The following is a 24,779-nucleotide window of genomic DNA, read 5'->3' on the forward strand; positions in this document are numbered from 1 at the left end:
TCTGTAGCTGAGCCACCTCCGCTGCCTCGTGCAGACAGAAGAGAAAATAGAGAAGAAATAAAAAGAAGAGGGAAAGAAATACGCGCGCCGCAACAGCCGTCGTCCACCACCAGCGGTGGCGTGTGCAATGACGGCCTAGAACAGATAAAAATTCGGTGCCAGGCTAGCTTCCTGCCGCAAGCGGCGGTGACCCACCTGTACCAGCCCCATCAGGGCACCTCTGTCGCGCGGCCTTCTTATAGGGAAACCACTATCCCGGCTTCAAACGCGCGGATCTGCTCTCACGCGCATGTGCTGCCGCGCCTGCTGTTGGCGCGAGTTTTAAGTGATTGCATTGCCGCGGCCGAGGACCGAACGCCTTCTAATATTCTTTATGTATTTCGTTTCCTACAAATAAAGATCACTTTGATTGATTGATTGATTGACACTCCCCCCCCCCCCCATCACAAGACGCGACACCCCGGTGTTGCGGCGAACAAACGAAGGGTGCGAGGACTACTATACAGCCACAAAAAATAAGATGAGTACTCGGGGAGAATTAAAGAGTCCAAGTCCAGCAAATTTTGTCGGTCTGCTGCCGGTGGAGCACCGCGGTCTTGACGACGGAGAGCGGCGACAGCAAAGTCCGCCAGCATGCGACGCTGGGCGTCGTTGGGTGCCCGTTGCCCGTTGCAGAATATCGTGGAGCCGCTGCTGCTCCTGGTAGCCGGTGCTGGCGACGTGCGCAGCCTGCGACACTACACAAGTGTCGCAAAGCTGGCACCAGCTGACGTTAGCCTCCTCTGTGAGGGGGCGGAGTGGATCGTCGCGGCGCAGGTCATCGGCACTGTGGCCGGTGAATGGTGCCGTCGTCGGTAGACAGCCCCTGTTGGGCGCTCTAGAAGGTGCCAGGGGGCTGCCGTCTCCTCTAGACCTGTCTCCTCCAGCGTTGCCGCTTGTCCCCGTCGATGCGTTCGGGGGATCAGAGGAGGGCGTGTGTAGTAGGGATACCGGTTGGTTTCGCGACGTCGACGGCGGGTGCGGTGGTCCCATCTGGAGTGGCTGCTCCATCTGGGTTGAACCGCACCATTCCGCGCAAGGTGAGAACGCAGCACAAGTGCCGGAATGCCACGATTAGGAGATTACGTTTATGATATCCGCTAGCACGAAATACGTTTTGAACCCTTGTAATGCCAAGAGTAGGTAACGTGGTTGATGTGCGCTCGTTGTATGCTCTGAGGTCAGAAACGTTTATTGGCCCGATTACACGACCACCATGTTTCTTACGCAGAAGATAAGCGAAACGAGAAATGGGCTTTGCTACTACGTAAGGACCATCCCATCGTGGCGCGAGGGAGGCTGCAAACCACTTTGCTGCGTCGCTGCGGGGGTGCGTGCGGCGAAGTACTTCCTGGCCGATCGTGAACTCCAATGTTCGTCTGCCCTTGTTGTATTGGCTGCAATGTTCCAGGTGGGCGAGGTCTAAGTTCTCTTTGGCCTCCCTCAGAGTTCCGGCAAGGCGGCTGGATAGGTCCTGGGTAAATCTGGAATAACTGGATGTCTTTGGTTCAGTCATGAGTAAGGGCATGTTCAATAGAAAATCGAAGCTCCCGGCTAAGAAGTATAGCCGCCGGCGTAAAACCAGTCGACCTGTTTACTGTGGTTCTTGTAGCAAAGGCCATTTCCTGCACACGGGAATCCCAGTCTTTGTGACACTCTGTGAAAGCAACTAGCATGGTTTTCAGGTTTCGGTTAACCCGTTCTGTTATGTTAGCCTGAGGGTGGTAGGGAGTAGTCTTTTTATGTTGTGCCCCGAGAGCTTTGCAAGTGTCAGCAAATTCCCTGCCTGTGAAATACGTGGCATTGTAAGTGATAAGCTGCGCCGGGGAGCCGAACCTAATGAATGTGTCCAGGAGCTGACCCCGGATTACCTTAGAGTCCAGTTTACGCAGCAGGCATAATTCTACCCATTTAGAGAAATGGGCAGTGACCACTATCAAGTAGCGGTTTCCTTTCACTGATCTAGGGTAAGGGCCCATTACGTCACAGGCAACAATTTCCCATAGGTAACGGCTCTCCACGGGTTGCAAGAAGCCCGGTGGTTTCCCTCCCCTTGGCTTAGCTGCCTGGAATGTAAGACAAGTACGGACGTATGTCACGACATCCTTTCTCATGCGAGGCCAAGCTAGGACGCGACCGAACTTTTTATACGTTTTCTTGCCATCGCTATGGTTTGCAAGGAGTATGTCGTGAAAATACTCTAAAAAGAGCTTGCAGAGGCTCTTTGGTATGACGACACGAAATGGAGACTCATCACTGTCCGTTGTCGGCATAGGGTATATACCGTAGGAGAAGTCCATCCTTGGCTTCCAAGTAGCAGTCGTAGCTGCCGGTAGGCGCTGTGCTTCCTGCAGGGTTGGTGCTGTCCAGGCCATTTCGTATCTGGATGCACTGAGGATCGCTTCGCTGAGCTTCGAGCAGCTGTTGCCGGGAAACCAGTGTGCCCCATGCATCTGCAAATTCTGACATAACCAGGACTTGTGGTGCTTGCTCGCCACCTGCGGGTAATGGAGCTCGGGACAGGGCGTCAGCTGCCTTGTTGAAGGTGCCTTTCTTGTATACCACCCTGTAATTACACTTTTGAAGAGCGAGCGCCCAGCGTGCTAGACGGCCGACCGGTGTTTTTCAGCTTCGACAACCAAGATAATGCCTGATGATCGGTCTGAATCGTAAACTCAGCCCCATCCAAATACATGTCGAACTTTTTTAGTGAAAATGCAATCGCCAAGCACTCTTTTTTTGTTACAGTGCAGTTTCGCTCCGGCGATGAGAGTGTGTGACTTGGAAACGCCAAGGGGCAAAGCTTCCCTTCATGCTCCTGAAGCAAAACAGCGCCGATTCCATACTCACTTGCATCAGTCTGCACTGTAAAGGGCCGGTTTAGGTCCGGGAGCCGCAGACGAGCTGCATCGGCGATAGCCGTTGACAGCGACCGAAACGATCCCTGCTCCGTGTCTGTCCAGGACCAACGGGCACCTTTCCGAAGAAGCTCATGATGGGGTCTTGCCAGGTCCACGCAGTTTGGGATGAAGTGGCGGTAGAAACCCACCATACCCAAGAATCGTTGCAGGCTCTTGACCTTTGTTGGTAGTGGCAGCTGCAATATGGCGTGCAGTTTCTCTTCGTCAGGCCGGACTGTGCCCTGTTCAACAATGAAACCAAGCAGGTTGATTGCACGTGAAACCAACTGCACCTTGCGGGGGTTAATGGTGATGCCTGCGTCCTTCATTCGTTGCAAAACAGTAGTTAAGTGGATCCGATGCTCATCTAGGCTTTCTGAAAACACCACGACGTCGTCCATGTATGCCATTGCATAGTTGAATTTCGCGTCTCCGAGCACTATATCCATCACGCGCTGAATGGTAGCAGGTGAATTGTATAAACCTAAAGGCAGTCGAGCAAACTCGAATAATCCCCGATGGCAAGTGAATGCAGTTTTTTTGATGGCACTCTGGTCAGTCGGTATCTGTAGAAAACCCCTGCTACAGTCTAGAGTAGTGAAGAATTTTGCTGATCCAAGCCTATACATAACAGAGTCGACTGACGGAAATGGGTACAAATCTCTGACTGTTACAGCATTTAGCCGCCGATAGTCGGCACATAAGCGTGCTGTGCCGTCTTTCTTAGGCGCAAGAACAACGGGAAAAGCTCAAGGGCTCTTTGAGGGTCTTAATGCACCTCAGCATCCAGGAGTCCTCGCTTGTGGATGCTCAACGGCCTGGTGTTGAAACGAATCGGGCCCCCACTGCCTTCGCCTCGGAAAGGGGGAGGGTCCGCAAGGCGCAATCCGTACGACGGACAACCACAGACCAAATTGGGCGAACCGCTTTTACTTTGAGCAAACACAAGGAGAATGACAAAGTCGCTGCTTTTGCGATAAACAGAAACAAGGAAAACCGCGAAAGTGTGAAATTAACAATCTTCACCGAACAGAAAAGTTGAAAGGAACAACAGCACAATCAGGCATTCACGCCGAACGTCCGGAACCCGCGCCCAAGCACGGCAAAGACGAAAAAACACTCCGTCCAGGAATGCCTCGCCAAACGCTGTCCACGCCGGACGAAGCAAAAGAAGCCCTGCCACCCTGTCGCGCGGCCTTCTTATCGGGAAACCACTATCCCGGCTTCCAACGCGCGGATTTTCTCTCACGCGCCTGCTGCAGGCGCGAGTTTTAAGTGATTGCATTGCCGCGGCCGAGGACCGAAGGCCTGACACAACAGAAAAGTTTCTGTAGTTTTTTTCCGATTAAGGGGTGGGTGGGGGGGGGGAGGGGTCGAAAAACTTGTATTAGTTGACGACGCCTCAGTGTGAACGAGCGGCGAGTGTCGAAAACCTCACCTACGAGTATCTTTAATAGGCTATTAAAGCGGAACTGTGCCAATATTGAATAAAAGTTAGAACCGAAATTATTTATTACCATGGCAGATGTGACCTATACTAAACTCAGTACTTCAAAAGTTTCTGTTCATAAAATGCGAGGAACATCTTTGAGCTTAGTGTTTTCTTTCTTAACGTTTTTGTCTATAAGCTATTAATAATCCATGAACACTTGCAATGATGAGCTACAGTGAGTTAGGTTTTATCTCATTATTCACTTTGTATGGCGCCGGGGAAATATAAGCTATTCGCATTTGTGGCTCAAGGCTGCGTAATTCCGTCTCCTCAACGGTAGGGTCCCACAACTTTCTCCTCACTGGTTGCCCTCCAGCGGATTAAACTGCGAATGTTACCGAAATGTGTCTCGGAACGCCACCTAAAGGTAACATGCACTCGCTGAAGGAAGGAAATTATTACGGTGAAGGTAATTGAATAGTGTTAGCGTTGTCATACCGTCATCTCATGCCTCTGTTCATGGCTGTATTTGCGGCTATTAAGAATGAAAAACATCACATAATGTAACCTAAAGGGGAACACACCCCAAGAAAGATATACGGTAGCTTATTTTAACACTGTGATCTAAAAAGGAAATCACAGAAAAAAAAACATTACCACTTTCACGATTGGAACAGTTTTTTTATTCGCCCATTGCGCCACTGAAGCAACGAGTGCGGCAGGCTTCAAATGCGCTCCCATACATTTTTAAAATACTTCCGTTATCTGTCGCCAGGTGACGCTGCTTAGAGGACCCTACCGTGGAGAGAACAGAATCACGCCTCAAGGCTGCAGTTTTTATGATACCCGTTCCTTTCCCAAACAGGCACGTCCTGGAGGGCACCGAAAAGCTTGTTATCGTGCACAACAGGGACAAAATCGGGAACTTGATCGACTGGTTCCCAAGAGTGAAGACTCTCCTTCTGCCGCATAACATTCGCCTGCAGTTCGAAGCAGAGTCTCGGCTTGGGCTTCCAGATCGCAAGTCAGACCTTGAAGAGCTCCTAGGATGTACTCCAGCGATAGGCAGCAGTGACCTCTACATCAACCGCTACGCCCTCAGACTGCTGCTCCTGAAGTGTCCCAAGGTGAGTACCTATATGGGAGTTGCAAGTTTTCAGTGCTGTATTGCTGTAGGGCAAACCGCCCGGAGAAATAAAACTGCTGGTATATTAAGAATTACAGATCGCTAAAAGAAACGAAACAAATGTAATTTCAGGGAGCGATGACGTCAATGCGAAAAAACGGCAGCCTGAAGTACTAACGAGTACGGTCTGAAGCTTGCTTCTCAAAATACCAGCTTCTAATTCCCCAACAGCTCTGTGATCCTGTGGGAGACAAACGTGAAAGTCCCCAGAAATGCGACTCATTGAGATGTCAGTGCACAGGAACTAACGCACTGAGAAAACGATTTAATCGCCTCACACTCTTTCCAGCATAAGGCAGAAAGTTGCTAAACTTATTGAAGACATCCTGCCTGTGGCTTATTATCGGTTTTTATTGACGGGATTATTTGTGGACTGCGTGGAAAGGTTGTTAGTCACTACGTCATATTGGTCGATGGTTGAAATGATCCAGGTTTTCTTTAGTACCAAAGCCTATCAGAAAAGATAAGCAGAGAAAATCAGTTTGCCCAATTTTATGCAGTTTTGTCCTTTCTGTATAAACAGCGTAGCTGCAAACCAAATTCTGTGCAAGGGTGATTCTGCGAAGTCCGTCCGTAGAAAGATGCAGTAGAGAGAGCTTTTTAAATAAACAGATTTTAGCCGGAGTGAATATTCGCTGACATGCTACTCTGCACGGGTGGAGATTTGGGAATGAAGATGGAAGAAGGGGCAGAAATGAGTGTGGTCATTAAAGATAGATGAATGGCCTTTTGGGCTAAGACTGAAGTCCAGTACTGCGCATATACAGAGAGGTGATTATGTGAGTTGGCAATTTAAAGTTTTATACAACAGCAATATCATTTAAATAAGCAAATAAGAATGGCATTGCACGGTGCTGCTGTTTGTAGCAGCCTAAAGGACTCAAAGAAGATGTGGATGGAGCGCATTTGGCAAGCACTCGCAGATTATGACTAGCAGCTACCGGTATCGCTCAAGAGGAAAGTATACACCAGTGGCATCTTACCTGTACTCACCTATGGGGCTGAAACGTGGAGGCTAACCAAGAGAGTTCTACTTAAGTTGAGGACAACACAGAGGGCTATGGAACGAAAAATGGTAGGGGTAACATTAAGAGATAGGAAGCGTGCAGAGTGGGTCAGAGAAATAACCCAAGTTAGCGACATTCTAGTGGAAATTAAGAAGAAGAAATGGGCATGGGCAGGACATGTAGTGCGAAGAGAGGATAACCGATGCTCGCTTAGGGTAACAAACTAGATTCCAAGGGAAGGAAAGCGTAGCAAGTGGTGGCAGAAAGTTAGGTGGGCGGATGAGGTTAAGAAGTTCGCAGGGGTGAAGTGGATGCAGCTAGCACAGAACCGGGTTAAGTGGAGAAATATAGGAGAGGCCTTCGCCCTGCAGTGGGTATAGTCAGGCTGATGATGATGATGATGAAAGGAATAACTGTGAGTGGCACTCGAGTAAAAGAGTGCATGCATTGTTCATACTGCGCATGCGCGTTGGCGTACGCTGGACATTAGAAAAGAATATGGAGTTGAGACCCAATGCAGCCGCAGCTCTTACGATACGGATTGTCTGCTGGCTTTAAACGGTATAGCAGACTGTTCTTAAAGGCAGTAAAACAATACACGAAGAACGGAAAGCTCTTGCTTTTCTGCACAGAAAAACGCTTTGTTTGTTGGAGCTGAGAAACTCTTTTAATCTGTGTAGACTTCCATCTGTTGAGCCAAACGTAATAATTATTATGTTGGAAAGTACAGAACGAAGGTTGTGAATGCTTGATATGTTAGCGAAAGCTGTTTCAGGCTTTGGTTTAGCCGTTTAGAGCAATATTTCTAAACGAGAACATGCAATCATTGAAGTCCGTAGAGAAAACGTTACGTAAGGAGGGAACATCTGCACAATCTGAGAGCACAGCCATATCATTACAGTTGTCCGCCGCTAGCACGTGCAGAAGACCATGAGGACAAGAAGCCGCACCAAAATCGTCATTGTTGAAATATAGTTCACGACAGGTTGCTGTCGCGTTTGGGGCTTGAAATAATCAAAATACAGAGCAATCTTCTTTCTTCTATTCCTGCGTCGCTGCTCCCGCTAACGCCTTTTGATCATGGCTCCCCCTACACGTAACGGTGCCAACCGGTCACTCTCAGGACTACTTGGCTTCAGTGGGTATCCCTTAATTATTTCAGTGCAGATTTTTGTTGGAATCCGTCCACGTCATGTTGCAACTGGCTGCCGAAACTTCAATAGAAAATATCGATGAGCGTTACGTTTGGATGGTTCCGTTATATTAGTTCTCGTATGGTTTGCCACGGGGAGTGCGACCTTGGCGTGTTCATCTACCACCTTCACCTGCTTGTGTCAGTCGCTCGTCGGCCGCCTACCAAAATGCGCTGCAGGTCTTTAACTTTACAACTAGGCTGCGAAAGGTAATAATCGAACAACAGTAGGTACAGTCTTTGTCAAAGTTTACAGGCCAAGGGGTCCGCTCCTAAGCTCTTTAACAGGGCGATCGTAGCGCATCTCCAGCGTTCGAAATCTGGCAGGTGACCAATTTATCTCATCCTCCTCCTTCTCTAGGTCAGACATACTAGAATACGTCCAGGAGTATGCACGCTGCAGGAAACGCTGTAAGAAGGCTTCCGATGCATCAGCGGCAACTGCGCAACTATCGAAATATCGTACCAACTTCCGTGCTTTTACTTCGATGTGGCGCTACGTACAGGACTCCTACATGTGTGCCCTCATTTATGTGCGTTCGTCAGTTCCAACGATGTCGACGCTATTTTGCACCTTTGAAATAATATTGTTTGTTGACACCATACTTCAGTCAAATCGATCAGACAGAATTCAAGCTTGCGATGTAGAACTATTTTGTAGACTGCACTAACATCTGAAACAACCTTAATATCTCGCGAAACTTTCGCACTTACAGCAGCAAAGATTGCTAATAAAACTATTGTTCTTCACTCACATCAAATTCACCGAGGAACGGCTCGTTGCGGTGCTGTCGCGAATGCTACGCAAACCACTTTTTGCTCGAACGGTCTAAAAGGCGTCGCCATCGTTGTTTGGTACACTACGTATGCGTAAAACACGTCGGAAAAAATAATCTGATTTTTTATCGAATTTGTGACCCAATCGTTTTTTATGCAATGTTCAGAGTTGTGTATTACCACTTCCCTTTCCATTAATCATTCATCTGCTACTTAGTGTGGATGCTATAGAGTCTGATAAGGATTCGAACCGACGACATATGTACCTCTTAATAAATTAATGCTATCCATTGTAAGGGAATGCATCCTCTTCAAGTACAATATATGCTGCACCTTCATTTCCCCGAAACCAAAAGCAACTAGACATTTCCCACACTGCATGCCAGTGCTAAAAATTCCCGTAATGAGAATGTGATGTTAAATAGCCTCTCTATTGGTTTGGTTTCTGGAGCTTAACGTCCAAAAGGGACTCGGGCTGTTAGATATACCATTGTGGAGGAATTTTGCCACCTGGGGTTCTTTAGCGTGCACTGACATCGCACAGCACACGGGTGTCTTGCTTATAGTCTGATCGAAAAGCGGCCGCCGCGGCCGTGATTCGATCCCGCAATCTCTGTCATGCCTACTCTTAAAGCGAAGATTGAGCGTCTTTGTAATATTCCATTTAACGTGCATCCTCAAGGACGAGGATAGAAAATTAGGGGGACGTCGAAGTTTCGCTTTAAAGCGTGGACCGCATGGGGCGTTTCTAGCACTGAAAAACGCGCCACGTGGGAACCGTTCGCGCCGGCCGAATGTACTCCCGCATGGCGCACAAACCGAGTACCTTTTGAAGCGAAAAGCTTCGCTAGGCTAGTCAAGACCGGGTCTGGCGTGCGTGTGATCCCATTTAGCCACAGATGCGCATGCGCGAACTCGCGGAGTGACGTCACTAGGAGGAGGCACAGGGGTTTGAAGCGAAAAGCTTCACTACGAGGGTCCGAGCCGAGTTTCGCGTATGCCGTGACGTCACAGCCAAGGCCAAATTCGCAGCCCCCGCACCATGCAACTCTTAAGAGATGTGCGACTCCTTCTCATTAGAAAAAGAAATCAGTATCCGTGAGGGAATCGAACATCCGTCCCTTGGATCCCCAGCCGAGCTCTTTATCGCTGTGCCACGCCGCGGTTCGTGAAGCACTTTCAGCTTGTGTACCGTGAGGGTGATGGCGGAATTCTGCGCGTGACAGATACTGCGATTGGCGCGCAGTTTGAAAGTACCCAAGACTGAAAACGTTAGGTCACTAAATAAGGGTGATGATGATGATGATAACGACTATATTTTCCACCGCATAAGGCGGCCCCCAATTCCCGCGCCCGCACGCAGGCCTACGGGACGGGAGCAGAGACCTCTGCGATCAGAAGCAGGCAAAAAGGTCTTGGCTCTTCGCGGCTTCTTCCGCCAGGCTGATGGCTTGTAGCTGTGGAGCAGGGACCTCGCTCCACAGCAGGGCTTCCCAGGCTTCTCTACAATTTATATTTGTTTTAGCCCCTGGGGAGCTAGTACATTCCCAGATTATATGGTCGAGGGTCCCTCTCTCCCCACAGTGCTTGCATTTATCGTTTCTCCTATCGTCCATTTGGACATAATATTCCCAGACCGGGTTTACAAAGTTCCCAGCTTGCAGGCGCCGCCATGCGACTGCCTCCCTATTGTTTAGACTTTTATCCGGTGGTGGCACCAGTCTCCTGCTTAACCTGTAATTTTGAAGAATCTCCGTATAATTTTGCAAACGCTCGTCCATGTTTTGGCAATCGGGCGGCTCCACAGCTACCCGGAAGTAGAGAGCTCGAGCTAACTCGGGGGCCGCTTTGTTGCCAGGAACGAACGTGTGTGCAGGGGTCCAAATTAGGCGAATTTTCCTGTTTAATCGTCTACTGGCCAGAATCCTTGCCGCTTCCGGCGAGACCCTACCCTTTCCAAAATTCCAAATAGCCGTTTTGCTATCGCTGATTATGAAATTGGCTTTCGTTCCGACGCAAGCGAGCACGAGTACAATGTTTCTCGTGCAGCTATCACAGGCCACGTAACCAAACACTGCAGACACTGCAAATATGACGATGATGAAGAGAATGGTACCAATGTGTGTTTTCCCCTGTATAAGGAATGCGCAGTGATAGAAAAGAACCGTGACACGCAACGAGGGAAATAATAGAAGCCCACTTGATAGCTATGACATCGAAACAATGTATCAGTGCTCCCTCTGTAGCGCTGTCAGATAAAGAAAATCGCTATTTAGATTGTGAATATTAACGTGTGTCTCCTGTTATGCTGACAGTTTTTTTCCCAGGTGTGACAATTGCCTGTAATTGACACGAGTCTAATGTACTGGCGCTTATAATCTCACGCAAGTCAAGCGTGCCTGTTTCCTTTCTGGCACCAGGGCAGTATTTATGCTGGCTGGTGGCTAATAAACGTTTCAGTTGTGAGTCAGCGCTCTGTGTTGTCGTCCTTTTTTCCACGTCCCGTCTGTCGCGCTGTTGTTATGGATCACAGAGCAAAGTTTGCGACGTGCATGTGCTACCGCTCATTGGTTTAACGAACTGACGGCCCGTTCATTGCGCAGCTGCGACGGCTGGAAGCGTCCTTTCACGGGGACATGATAAGCGGTGAAAGTTCAGATATCACCGCCGTCGACGCGGTCATCTCCCATCATCCTCAGCTGCGGTCTATGCCAGACGTGCGGCTTGGCTTCTCCTTGAAGCGCATTGACGGCTCACCGTACGCCATTGATAGCGTCTCGCTTAAGGGGCTCTGGTCTGCCAACATGTTCTTCGCTGAGGTTACGTACCTGGAGGTAAGGAGAGCTATTGACAAGCCGATGTTATCTTTCAGCTAAAGTTAACGCCAGGCTGCGCAAAAGTGCGTGGCTTGTTGCGTCACATTTATGACATACACAGCGGACTAAGTTTTCGTGTAAACTTTAGAGGCTGTAAAATTCAGTTTCTTCAAAGATCAACAACCGGTGATCTTCATGTGCCTGTGACTGTTGCCAAAACATTTTGACGTCTTCTAAGTTCTTATCTTTTCACTCAGAGGCTATTTTCTCCCCAGCTACATTATAGCAATTTGTCCTGTGCACAAGAAATGTTTTAGTAGTAGTGATATTAAATGTAAGGCATCAAGTAGTAATGTAAGATTTAGGGTCACTGCCCAGGCCCAACTAATCGCTAGATGCGCTGATTTACCCCTAAAATGCTTATATTCGTAGTACGTAATTCCATGATATAACGCATTTTTTGACCCTGTTCTGTCATTTACTACTCTGCTGCTGGCTCTACATAGGTGACCCTGAAAGACGCTGAGGTGGTGTCTTGCATCAGAAAGTTCACACGGCTTAGGACCCTTGTGGTGACATATTTGTCCAAAGGGGTTCATCTGGACTTCGCGGCAAGCATGGAGCCTGTTTTGGTAGAGCTGCCTCTTCTGCAAGAACTTGGGCTGAGCTATTTCGGCGTAAGTTTATGAGCCGTTATTCTACGCCTGGCCAGACAAGAAATTGCCTATTAATTGTACCAGCTCTTTCATTCAAAATCTGATAGCTCTGTTGTATTAACGGGTATTGACAGATTTCTGCTGGCCTTTCTCGAATTGTGTACTATTATTCTAACGTCATCTTATGTGCTTCTCATTTTGATTTAAATAATACCTTGCGTCATGCAAACTACTGCAGCTGCCTATGAGATGAAGGTATCCGCACAAAAATTTAACGAGGTTTGGTTACTAAGAGCAGTGTACATCAATGTTGATATTTGATTGGTTAGTTTGCATAACCCGACGCCCAGTCAGTGCGTGGTCATATCGTAACCAAAATACCGGCTGCCAGATGCGTGTACGTAAATTTTCGCTCGCAGCGCTGACGCCAGCCATGCCGGCGCAGGATTTTCTGAGGAACGAGTACTTTAACGCTATTCCGTTGTTATTTAAGGATGTACTACTGATAGGACGAATATTTCGCGAGTTTAACTCACTATATGGGAGAATGTTCGAGGTGCTTTAAATTGCGGTTTACAATAATTTAATTACAGAATGTTGTACGACATTCTGCAAGAGTAAGGGTCTGTAGCAGGGCGCGTGCGGACGGAAGCGGGTGTTCGGTTCGAGGCTGGGAGTTCGGTTCGTGGATGACGACAAGTGTGAGACATTGGCACATTCAATCTTCATGCTATCAGGCTCCTCACAGGAATCCATGTCTGCACGACCGCTAGGTGTAGGCGGAATTGCAAACTCGTTTCAGGCCTCGCACAACACGCAGTGTCTTGGCCTTTACTCGGCGCACCCCTGTGTCAGATGGGTTACCTTATAATACTATGCAGAGTTGCAGCGCTAACACTGACTTCCGTGCACATAATCTCACTGTAGTCTTGCGCGGATGTTTCCTGGTGATAAGAGAAACCACAGCTACAGCCAAAGCTTCGTTATTTAGTTCTATGTGCTTGCAACGATCACGTAACACAGGCTTCGCTGACAAAAATTTTCGCTTTACCGCAAACCTACCTGGTTCCAAACAACAACAACGTTATCTAGATAAGTCTTCAGACTATTTGTGAAGTGATAGCGGCATATTAGTTCTCTCTAGTAAGAGGGCGTCGTAAATCGTCGTAATTGGCGCTGCTTTTTGTGTCGTTATATAAACGTTGGGGTGGTCCTGAGCCTTAGGAAACAAGTAACATACAATGAGTTCTCTTGGGAATTCTTCATCTTTTATACAGCCATTAAGGTCGCCACAGATGTGGATGCACGTTGTCACCCGTTAATAATTAAATTCATTAAAGGTGCGCCACTCGTTGATGCATGCATTCCTAGACACACTTAAACGATGTAGGGGTAGCTGTTCCAATCTCCAAGGAGGTGCCCTCGACTTCAGTGACGAGCTCAACTTGAAATCAGCTACCTGTAGAGACAGAAGGGGTGGGCGTTTAGAGCCCAGGTGTTATTTATAAAATCCCGTGCTTCGAGTGCCCGGCCTCGTATATCGGCGAAACGAAAAATCTCCGTCGGCGGATTTTACAGCACAAAAATGACGTCCGACAATTGAACTCAGAATGTAACCCCCTCACCGAGCACTGTGAACGCGCCGACCACAAAATCGCCTTTGAGGAGGTGAGCGTACTTGATGTGGAGACCAACACTTTCAAAAGACGTCACGTCGAGTCGTGGTTCAACCGGCTGACAGCTGCCGCAGTGAACAGGAAACCGGGGACACTACCCTCCGCGTACACAATTGGACTTCGCGACGTGTTGAGAAAGGGGAAGCGTAGGCCGCTGCCTACTATTGCGGGCCTCGAACTTTAGTCGCCTCTGAGGAAGGAACCGAGTTGGTTCCAAAACGTCGGGTTCTAATAAATAATTTGGTTGGTGATAAGTGTTTCTCTTTTGTTCCAAGTACCCAACCAGGCGGAGTTCTGCCGAAGATGCTCTCGTTCAAGTCATTGCCCAGCATTCGCCGGCTCAAGCGAGAGAGAGGTCCGGAGTAAGAGTTAACGAACAAAAGAAAGTTCATGTACAACAAGAGATGAAGCCGATGAATTTACAACACAGAGACAAGGCTCACAAAAATGCATCGCAAGGCATGCAAGTCAAAGAAGCTTTCAACAACACAGATGCTTAAGAAGAATACACACGAGAGTCAGAACAAATAAACACTATATTTTTAACTGGACAGTATTGGACCGACACCTGGAGATTCACGCTGTGGCCGCCCCGAAGACTGGCGCCGCTCCTTAGCAGATCAGTGAGCTCGCCGAACAGCAGGTTGAGCCCGGAGACCGAGCAGTAGCTCTCGACTCCCTCACTGTGGCACTAGCTGGGTTCTTGAAGCAACGCGGCCTGAATTCATAGGGCGCGCCGCGTCTGTCTGTTACTTAGGGTGCCTCGATGAGCTCGCTCCCCTCCGCCGTCGTGAAGGGTGGAGACAACTGCGTCGTCTTCTACGACGTCGACCATTACGATGCCCACTCCGTAGGCAACCATGGGCAGCGGAGGGAAGTACTCACATCGGGGCACCCTACCAACGGACGTTGGGTAGCGACAGGTCGAGATCGTTGTTATAAACGTGTGCTGCTTTAACAATATGGCGAGAACACAAAACTTTCAAGATGCGCAGTGCGCATGCCTCATATTAATATTCTCTAATCTTAATTTTTAAACTGCAATTTTTCACTAGACTCCCTACAGCAGAAAACTACCGTGCAAGCCAGCCGCGTAAATGCAATTAAAGAATAGTTTGTTGGGCTAGTTGGTGACTATTCATCTTGGTTCCCGTCATCGTTCGTTGGGTCTACACGGGTTTCCCGCAGTTAAACAAAGCGTGAAGACCACTTGGCTTCCGACTGAAAGACTGATTTCATATGACAAACCGCGTCCGCAACGAGACAAAAAACAACAACACTAATCGCGCACCTTAGTTTCAAATATTGTTTTCGAATCAGTTATCAGCTAGCCCACGTACTGACTGCTGCAACTCTGCTCAGAAGACAATGGTCGCAACAGTAAAATTATTACTCTTTGATGGACTCTAATGGGCCCTGTGTAAGGGCCTTTCTGGCGGTATCGAATGGTTGTTCCCGGGATCACGAAAACTGTCGTGAAGACGGCCGTTTTTTGGTTTGAGGCTACGTTACTTGCATTGTATGCGCGAAAACTGATTTTGGATAGCTTATTGATGGACTTCAGATATGAGGCAGGTCGCAAACACACCTTCCAAATTTTCTTATTTTATTTATTGGCTCTAATCGGCACAAGCTTGGCACTGCTTACATTTGAGCAGTCTTTACCTTCGTATATTACAACCAATGTCACATTGGTTGTAATAGGGTTGTAATAATTAGTTGTAATAATTAGGGTATCAGAAATGTAGACCACCTAAGGCTCTATCAACCTACACCGCTATTGAAGTGGTACACGGCGCCATGTTTCACCTCATCAATCGAGCGCCAGATAGTATCGAGCCAATACATCAGGGCCAATATAGTTCCAAACGTCATTTATACCTTTTGTGCATATGTTTATATACTAATAATACGATTTGAACTATAACTGGCATATTTTTGTTTAACTCGAGTATATAGCGCGTTCTTTCATTTTACATTACACATTATTATACTTTATGAACGTTTTCTGCTGAGCACACTGTTTTCATAGCCATTCTGAATATCACCATTAAGAATTTAATGCTATTCAACGGCCACGTACCAGTGACATCTTCGTCTGCCATCTTCTGTCTGATGTTCAATTATTTCACCGATCGTCGATTAAGGAAATAAAAGTCAATGCTACAAAATGCGTGATCACCTGGCTCATACCCAATACCCAGCTATATGGATTTTATAATAACTAGCAGCTTACCAGCGCTAAATCAGTCGGGATGAGTGCGACATTGCATACTTCTCATAGATATACTTGTGCCATGGTTGGTCATACGCCTCATCTCATACGTACACAAACACGCACGCGCACACCATCCGAGCTGGGCAGCGGTACAAGAACAAAACACCGGGAAACTGCCTCAACGCGCTCCGTATGTTAGCACATGAAATGCAAGCTTAGAGATCACCGTACATTCTACTGCACCTTGCACGTACTGATTCCACGGCGCATAAAACAATGTGCATAAGGTGCCGGTAGCAGAGAACGCGCAACATACGCGCACATCTTTTAAATTTTTTTTTTGCCATCGAGAAATAAACAAGTTCGGCACTTAAGCATACGTGCCCCGCCGTGGTGGCGAAGTGGTTACGGCGCTCGACTTCTGTACCTCAGGATGCGGGATTGAATCCAGGCATCGATTTGCGCTTTCCAATGAAGGCGAAAAGCAAGGCTCCCGTGTGCCGTGCCAGTGCACGTTAAAGAATTCCAGGTGCTCAAAAGTTTTCGGAGCACTCTACTACGGCGTCTCTTATAGCCTCAGTCGCTTTGGGACGGTAAATCGCACAAACCAAACCAAACCAAACCAAACGCAAGCATACTTGGCAGATATCAACGATACAAAATTAACAAACACTACGGGAAGAAGTACGCAATTGAATAACCTAATGAATGCAGAAAGCGCATACGCTACACACACGCGAACGGCTATTACCAGCCTGAGAAGTTGTCTTTGCGGTTCTTTCGGAAATCGGAACATCTTTTTGCCATATTGTAACTGGTTCGTGCACTGGAGCACTCAACACTCGAGTATTTTGCCCGAGAACACACCGCGCCCGCGTTCTCAGAATGAACCATGACGAAGCGTGGGCAGTGTAATGGCGGCCACCGGTCGGAAAGCGGCACTCACCCCTTCACAGAATGACTCCACCCTGCGAGGGGGCGCGCGCATCGAGGCACCCTAGTATTACCATGCGGCAAGGCCGACGCGCATAATATGTACCATTGATTGCCGACAATATGGACGCACCTCAGGAGATCAACTGTTCTCTTTCGCTCCCGTCGAGACTCGCTCAGTTATTAGTCAAGCGCGGCGGAATTTTCTGGAGACTAAATGCGGCTTCTCCGCCGGAAAATCGTAGCCGCTGCCAAGTGATGTGGAGAGGGGGACACTCAAAGCGGGCACTGCTATGAACTCTCGATCAACGTGTGAAAACCAGAGATTTTGACAGTGTTCTCGAATGCGACGTATTAGGCGTGCGCTTCATTTGCGCCGCGCTGCCTTAAAAGAATGTTTCTGATATCTGTGGCACCTAAAGAGGAACACTAGTTTATAATAGGTAACAAATCGCTGGAAGTTTTAGGCGAATATGTCTGCTTTGACAGGTAGTAACCACAGATCCGAACCACGAAGGGGAAATAACAAAGCGAAGAACATTTCAATGGAACGCGTCTGGCAAGCGCTTATTATGACAAGCAGCATACCGGTGTCACTCAACAGAAACGTATACGACAGCTGTGTCTTGCCGGTACTCACCTGCGGGGCTGAAACATGAAGGCTAACGAAAAGCGCTTCTACTGAAGTTGAGGACATCACCGAGAACTATAGAACGGAAAATGGCAGACGCAAGAGATAGGACACGTGCAGAGTGCGTACAGAAATAAATCTAGTTAATGACATTCTAGTGACCAGTGCGTGTAGTGTGAAAAAAGGACAACGGAGTGAAAATTAGATTCCAAGCAAAGTAAATTATAGTAGAGGGGCCAGAAATATAGGTGGGAGGAAGAATGTTAAAAGGTTTGCAGGGGCCAAGTGGATGCAGCTAGTACATGACTGGGTTAGTTGTAGGAGTATTAAAGAGAAGTATATTCCGGCTGCTGCTGCTGATGATGATATCATTCTTGTATCATTCATTCTCAAGGACGTGAACATCTCCACGATTGCCCACAAGTGCCCCAGGTTGCGAAGACTTTCTCTCTTGCACTGCTGTCTTCAGTCTGAAGAGATTGCCGACAACATATGGGACGCATCTCCGGATCGCAGCCTGGAGTTCTTGAGTCTCAATGTTTTGTCGTTGGTTCCAAGCATCGTTTCCTCTGTCATCATGTCTTGCTGTCACCAGGTAAGCAACTACCTAGGTGAAAGCACCAGAGACAAAACAAACATAATTTATTTTTCCCAGCCGTAATTCCCTCCTCCTTCCTCCTTCAATGACTTGTTTCAGTTCACGACGTCATGTAGCTCAATTATCTTATTTCATTACCCACCTCGAAATATTGGAAGAACTTTTCCTATAGTTTCAAATAGAGTCCTAACGCTCACTCGCTCGCAGTGCACGCTAGTTGCTAGATACCGTCAGAGTTTGGCACCATGCAGTCTATTGAAAACATTCTGTCTTAACATTACTTGCCCCTTCATCGGCTATTTACATATAATATATTGCGCGTGCCTAAGGGTGGACGAGCAAATTGTTCCGCTCTTTAGGCGTTTGCTTTCTGCGCTCGTATCTCACAAATATGTTTATATTTGCCACTCACTGTGAGCCGCTATTCCCGGCGAGGCTAATTTTCGCTTATCGCAGTAGAGCCACTAGCAATACACCTAACGCGAACAACAGCTGTGCTTTTCTACACAGGTTCGATTCTACAGGTTCTCTGCTTTACCTTACTGCTTCATGGCGCACGTGATTTGGCAGAGAAAGGGGTAGTGGACAACCACATCTGTGCAAAGATGAATATATGCGATACACGGAGAAAAGGCAGAATCAGATTTGCACAGACCGAACCCGCCAGCAGTGTCAAAACATGCATACTAGTGTAACATACGCTTGACGTTCACCCACAAAGCTGTTCGTGGCGCGTGAAGGGCCACTCTTAATAAATTGAGCATGGTTGCTCCACTTCACGCGAAGACATTTAGTCACAATAAATATTGACGTGTGCAGCCATATTCTTTTAAAGCTCTGCCTTTGGCTTTTCGCAGCACAAATGCTACTTATTTTTTGAGCGCCTGGTCATCCACGCGTCGAAAGCCTGACATTGAAAAGCAATGGCTACCCATGTGGCAAAAATTTAGAGCTAATCTCTACAGCAATGCGGCGTCATTGAATCAGCTTCTGGATTAAGGGAGCGGCCTGTGCAGCCCGCGTTTTGCGCCTCGGGTGTGGAGATACGTTACCAGAGCTTTTAACTGCTCCGATGCCACTTCAAATTTGCGTTCATCTGTTCCAAAAAATGCTAAGATTGCCGGGACGAGAGCCAGGGCAGTATGACTGGGATAGCTGCTTCACTAAGCCGTCCGCACCTGCCCTCAAATTGATCGACGATTAATGCCTTTTTTTTGTCAGTTTGAGCCGTGCCCATTGGAATGCTTTGCGTTACGAGGAGAGGTCGTACACATACAACAGTTAAAAAAATGCATGCTTTGTTCAACATAGACACTCTTAAAGAAAGCAAAAGCGCTGGCCTTTTGTCGACATGTGCTACGATTAATTCCCTAGTTCTCGCCTACTGTCCTCTTCCGACAGGCTTTTCACTCCCTGCAAGCGGCAAGTCCCAGGCTTTTTCTGACAGAAACCCACATGAATACTTGAATTCTTTTTGATTTCATTTGCTCGTAGTGCATAGCGTGGTCTGGTTGCAGGCGGGCAGTCATTTCCAAATATAACTAGGCTGCTGCAATGGTGGCGGGAGCGCGCTGGCATCCGAGCAGAGATGCAGAGATTGCCCATGCTGGAGAGTGTTCCCCGACAGCCAGCCTACCTTGACCGACGCAAGTCTATGCGCTCAATCCTCTTCTCTACATAACAAAAAAACAAATTACCGAGTAGGGCGCGCGCTATGCGCTATCACACATTTAGATGCTCTAAGTGCAGTGAAATGCGCCGTTCGCTGCTTTGTGGCAGCCATCTAGAAGCTTTTACGCAGTAGGTTTTAAGCGAGCGACTTCTGCGTTCCTAATTTCTTAAGGCCGTACTTGTCCTTTTCGCCGTATAAGAAAACGTGCACTGCTGCAGCCTTTAAATGGCGCCAAAGCTAAATGATATATTACTAGTTTTTAAACGCCTTTAATGTGCACTCTTACATCTGCGCTAAATTTGTGACTCCTTGTTTTATTAATGAAGCAATGACGTGGAAGAATAGACTCGCACCGCGACAAGATATTGCTGATGACCCTCACAGAAGACGAGCGATGTACGAACAAATGAAATGATGAATTTCCCTCAATTCACTCGATAACAAACTCTCGTAGGCTATGTTATGAAAGGCAAATACTTATTCTAGAGGCAGTGTATTTTTCCAGAATAGAAGGAGCGTAAGGCAAATGCTTCCCGGCATAAGATGCCATATCTTTGTATTTATAAGCTAATATCTTACGTCTAGAACTACTTAAGCTTGCTAGTAGTGAAACAATTTTCATAGATACCTTGCATCTTCCGAAGACGAATGCATTCCTTTAGGGCGCAATTCAAGAAATCATGATCCGAAAGGTTTGACTATTGTTCGTGCGTTAAGGCCTAACCTTAGGATATCTTGCAGGTTTTATTGATACACTCAGTCAGTTGATGGGAACTATGCTATCAAGGAACTAATCGAATAAAAGGACAACCGCCAGCAGTTTTCACCTTCTGGCCCTAGGTTTCGGCTTTCTAAGCTTTCAGGACAAAACATTAGCAGAAATAAAGTGCTGAGTTCACTGTTCAGGTAAGGAACTTAGTTCCCGCTCAGAGGAGTCTTCGCTGTAAATTGTTTTCTGAAATAGAAGATTCTCCAGAAAATGACTGTGATGCAATGGTAAAGGTGGGAGTACCAAAAAAGTTTAAGCAGTGCAAATCAGTGGTGGAGACGTGTGAATGTAAACGAAAAATAAGTGCTAAGTGCGTTGAAAGAGAGTAAAAGTTCACTCCTTCGTTGAGGGAATAAAATGCGTCGCGGACATCTGAATTCAGTTTTGGAGTACAAGTTTCTATTTTATTTTCCCTGTTTGTAAAGATGGAGGAAAGCATCTTAAGCCAGTCCACAGAAGTGACACGAGTGTTGTATGATATATTTCTGCGTTGACGACGTGATGGACATGCCGTTAACATTCCTCACAATAAAGCATAACAGCACAGCACCCCTGCACGTATCACCCTCTTTAATGATAGCGCTCCAAAGGCACAAAAGTGGGCTACGAATGTGCTGAGCCGTGGTATTTTAGAATCGAAAGCTTCACTGGACTAGCCGCGGCGCGTTTAGCTTACGCCGGAATTTGACCTCCAATCGACCTCCAGCTGCGTGCCTGGCGGCGCGTGGCCTCCTCGCCGCCCGCTTTTTCGCGCACGGAGCGGGCGGAGCTCCATTCTGCTGCTGCTCCGCTTCTACATCGCACACCTGCTTCTTCACACACGTGGCAACCTTCATTTGTACCGGTATATCTAGCGCCGTGAGTGACGAGTTTGCCCTCGCTTGAAAAGGCGTATATATAACCTAAGAATTGCGGCGGATCTGTAGTGCTATGCCATGGATACGGCAACAACCCTTAGTGCGAGCGCACGCTATGCTCGCCTACAAGCCGAATCAACTAATCCTGCCGGTATCGCTCGCCTTGAAAAAGCGGCACGTAGGAAAAATGAAGCTACAAGACCTAAAGGACCGATGGAAAATCACGAAGGGGGAGAAGAGAGATACGCAATACGGTATCGAAAGGCTGTGGAGAAGGCCCGACAAGGACAACCGAGAAACAATTCGGTCTCACACACAACTGCTAGAGCTTTCGCTTTGTATATCCTGACTTAGCTGAGTTTAGCTACTTTAAATTTCTTTAGTTCAGAGGAAGGGCGATAGCGCAAGCTTGGCGTCGTCAAGTACTGCGTAGCGAGCTGCTCGGTAGCGAGCCAGCTGTTGTCACGATGGCGGCACCGTACGTTAGATGCGGTACCTACGAGCGAGATCGTTGACGCCCGTCACTTGACATTGCTGAGGTTCATAGAAAACGTTCCGAAAATCAATGCGGTTTGGAGACTTGACAAGTGCGTCACGTCTAGCAGGTCGTGTAGTTAAGCGAGCTAGAGGGTTCCTTCGTGTTTCCCGTTGCATATACCGCTAGCACTTTATCTGTCGAAGAGCGCTGCTCAATCATTTTCGCTGTCCTGCACAAGCGCCCCTGCGCTCGTTATATAAGGAGAAATATAACAGATTTCATCGCACAATGTTCCTTGCAACTCGATGATAGGGGCGCAAATTCCAAATCCATCTTCAACGCCACAAGAGTGATGTATACAGGGACCCTCAGTTACCTCGCTACGTGGAGGCCTCTCAATCTATGGTTTGGCAGTGTTTCTGCGTGCCGTTACTCATTCCAGCCTGGACTGGCGCTTCTATCGTGATTGTGAACTTATTAAACGCATTGGGAAGCGTTTCGTCTGTCTCACCGCGCGCGCCGGCTTTTGCACCTCCACCTCTTGTGCAGCGGTAGGAAGCACACTGTTGGCAAATACCGGTTGATCGACCACCTCGCACATGTTATTTAACATGTTACTTGCACCGCAGCATCGTCGGATCAAAGAAATATATAGCCTAGCCAAGAAGCATAGGAGGCCCTTTCCTGTTGGTGCAAGGAAAAGATTCTCAAATCGATGCATTTGACGCGTAGTGTGCTGTTCTTAATGAACCGAAAGCCCGTAGTCGTACCCCATTTCGAAAGGAAGATTTATGATGTAAGTCGTGCTGGTGGATTGATTAGAGGTAGTTGATATTGTGCTTGGCTTACTGATTAATTACCGAGTAGTGATTGCGGATTAGAGAATGAAACCAGCATAGGATAGACAATATCGCGTGTGTGTCGCTAAATTTGAGCACATGTGATGACCCGCAGCTGGTACAGTCCAACAGCGTTGTCTGACATTGCACCAGATGCGTGCAATATATAGCGCTGGCGCTTCATGTCAGGATTTGTCGTGTCGCCAAGGTGCTACCTGACGACCATGGGAGAAAGGCTCTTAAGATAGAGGCCCAGAATGTGGAGAAGAGTGCGCGGTATGAGGCACCTATACGGTTTAAGCGAAGGCGGCATGCCGAGGTAAAAACGTGAGAAACGGAAAAGAAGCGCCGCATCTGGTCAGAGGAAACCGCGCTAGAACGTCAGCAAGTTATCGACGACCGCAAACGGTCCTTAAAGTCAAAGTTTCGGGTGTGATCAGCATCAGAACAGAAACAAATGAGACCACGAGCGCATACGCTGCCGCATCTACACTTAAGGTGAAGCTTTCCGCCTTTTCAATTTTTCAGCTGTGGTTATCCCAAAGGTTAAGAATGCAGTGAACTGGACTATCAGAGCACATATTTACCTAGTGACATTAAAAAATGCGCCCCTCGATATGAGCGAGCAGATGCAGTCTTTGCTACGTACGCGGCGCTAAAACCTATAACGTCTACTAAAACCTATAACTTGCAAAACCTTTATGCTGTCTAAATATTGTTTCAGTTTAGTAGAAGGTAGACGTTGGTTCAATATGCTTTTCTTTCTTCATGTTTTACTGCTGTATTTGGTAGTCTACTCTTTTTTGGAGTTGGCAGCAGGTCTATAGCGTCTACGTCTGTAAAAAAGTTCTACAAGTACCTGACGACTGACGTCGACGTAATGTATACTGCATCCTCTTCAGCCATTGAACATGCATATATGTACTGTACATTTTGTCCATATACATGAGCGGATGGCATTAAGTGAATAACACGTATATATGTATTGCACATTTCGTCCATATACATGAGCGGCTGGTATTAAGTGAATAACAAGGGAAAGCACTTCACTCTATTTTACCTCCTGTTAGTTTATCGTTTTAGAGACTGCCGCTTCAGGGGACGCGGTGGCTGGTATCTGAAACGCATTTCCATTTTCTAGTGAAATATGCGGTTATTAGGCGTACATAAAAGTTTAATCGGTAAAACAGTGCTCAAGCTGCAGTCTGACAGCAGAAGTAAGAGCATTTCTGTGCGTGCCATTCTAATTTGCTGCGGTGTGTAAATGTAGTTTAAACAAATAAACAGGGACCTAACGCCTTTCCGCTTGGAACCATTCCTTTTTCCTTCGATCAGGTCAAGGAGCTGCAGCTGGAGGACAACGCCATGTGCTATGCGTTTCTCTCGTGCGCGGCCCACACAACATTTGACGTTCTGGAGCGTTTGACGTTGCGTACTGACTTCTCGGCGCGGGATTTGCTGCCGGAAGAAGATTACGTGACAGTAGTGCAGGCCCTCCCTGCTCTGAGGCACCTCACCACGGACAGCTATGATTTAAGGCTGCTCTTTTCCCACCTACCTTCGAGCAAGGTGGCGCTGGCTTGGTGCACGTGTACTATCTGCACTGCTGAGTTCCCTCGTGTGGACAGGGTCCAAAATAGGTTTTGGCGCAAATTACAGAAGTGTGCTTCGGTGTGAGCGTAAAGAATTGCTCGAAGACTCCTTACTGTGGAGGTGCTGTTCTCGGGGTGTAAAAATTTAGTAATGTGTTTAAATATGTTTAGGAAAGGTTCCGAAAATACTAGCTTCGAAAGCAGCGAATAACCTTTTATTACAAATACATGAAATGTGTAGAAGCACACAGATAGAAATGTATATAACCCTGCAAAAACAACGGGTTATTTTCACGACACATTTTCACCAGGAGTGGGTCCAGGGAAGCCTTAAACAGGGGAGAAACTGAGGCAGAAGGAGGGAGGGGGGCACGTTTCTAAGTATCTTGTGTTACCTGATTTCTTGCTTTATTTGCATTTGTTTCCTGTAACCTAGCAGTAAAATTACGTTCATTGAATTCTTTCGGATCTTCCGCACCATTCCAAGGTGCCTGTCGATTTGGCAGGCGAC

General features: G+C 47.5%; 1 protein-coding gene across 1 annotated transcript; it reads left to right on the forward strand.

Annotated features, from left to right (window-relative positions):
* The first annotated feature begins 633 nt into the window (after positions 1-633).
* LOC146199893 (uncharacterized) lies at positions 634-24,766 on the forward strand. The gene is made up of 6 exons (XM_084592218.1): positions 634-842; positions 5,237-5,498; positions 11,137-11,367; positions 11,856-12,026; positions 17,858-18,058; positions 24,012-24,766. The coding sequence occupies exons 1-6, from the start codon at positions 634-636 to the stop codon at positions 24,351-24,353; spliced, it is 1,416 nt and encodes a 471-aa protein (XP_084448344.1). The 3' UTR covers positions 24,354-24,766.
* Positions 24,767-24,779: the final 13 nt, after the last annotated feature.

Source organism: Amblyomma maculatum, chromosome 2 (genome assembly GCF_055883805.1).
Source record: "Amblyomma maculatum isolate TAMU_Amacu chromosome 2, ASM5588380v1, whole genome shotgun sequence".
Taxonomy (NCBI): domain Eukaryota; kingdom Metazoa; phylum Arthropoda; class Arachnida; order Ixodida; family Ixodidae; genus Amblyomma; species Amblyomma maculatum.

Excerpts from the sequence above, each read along its gene's own strand:
- LOC146199893 (XM_084592218.1), top strand. The coding sequence starts at position 634 with ATGCGACGCTGGGCGTCGTTGGGTGCCCGTTGCCCGTTGCAGAATATC. Across the intron at positions 11,368-11,855 it reads CTGAGGTTACGTACCTGGAG|GTGACCCTGAAAGACGCTGA; the intron begins GTAAGGAGAGCT and ends GGCTCTACATAG. Across the intron at positions 12,027-17,857 it reads TTGGGCTGAGCTATTTCGGC|GACGTGAACATCTCCACGAT; the intron begins GTAAGTTTATGA and ends TTCATTCTCAAG.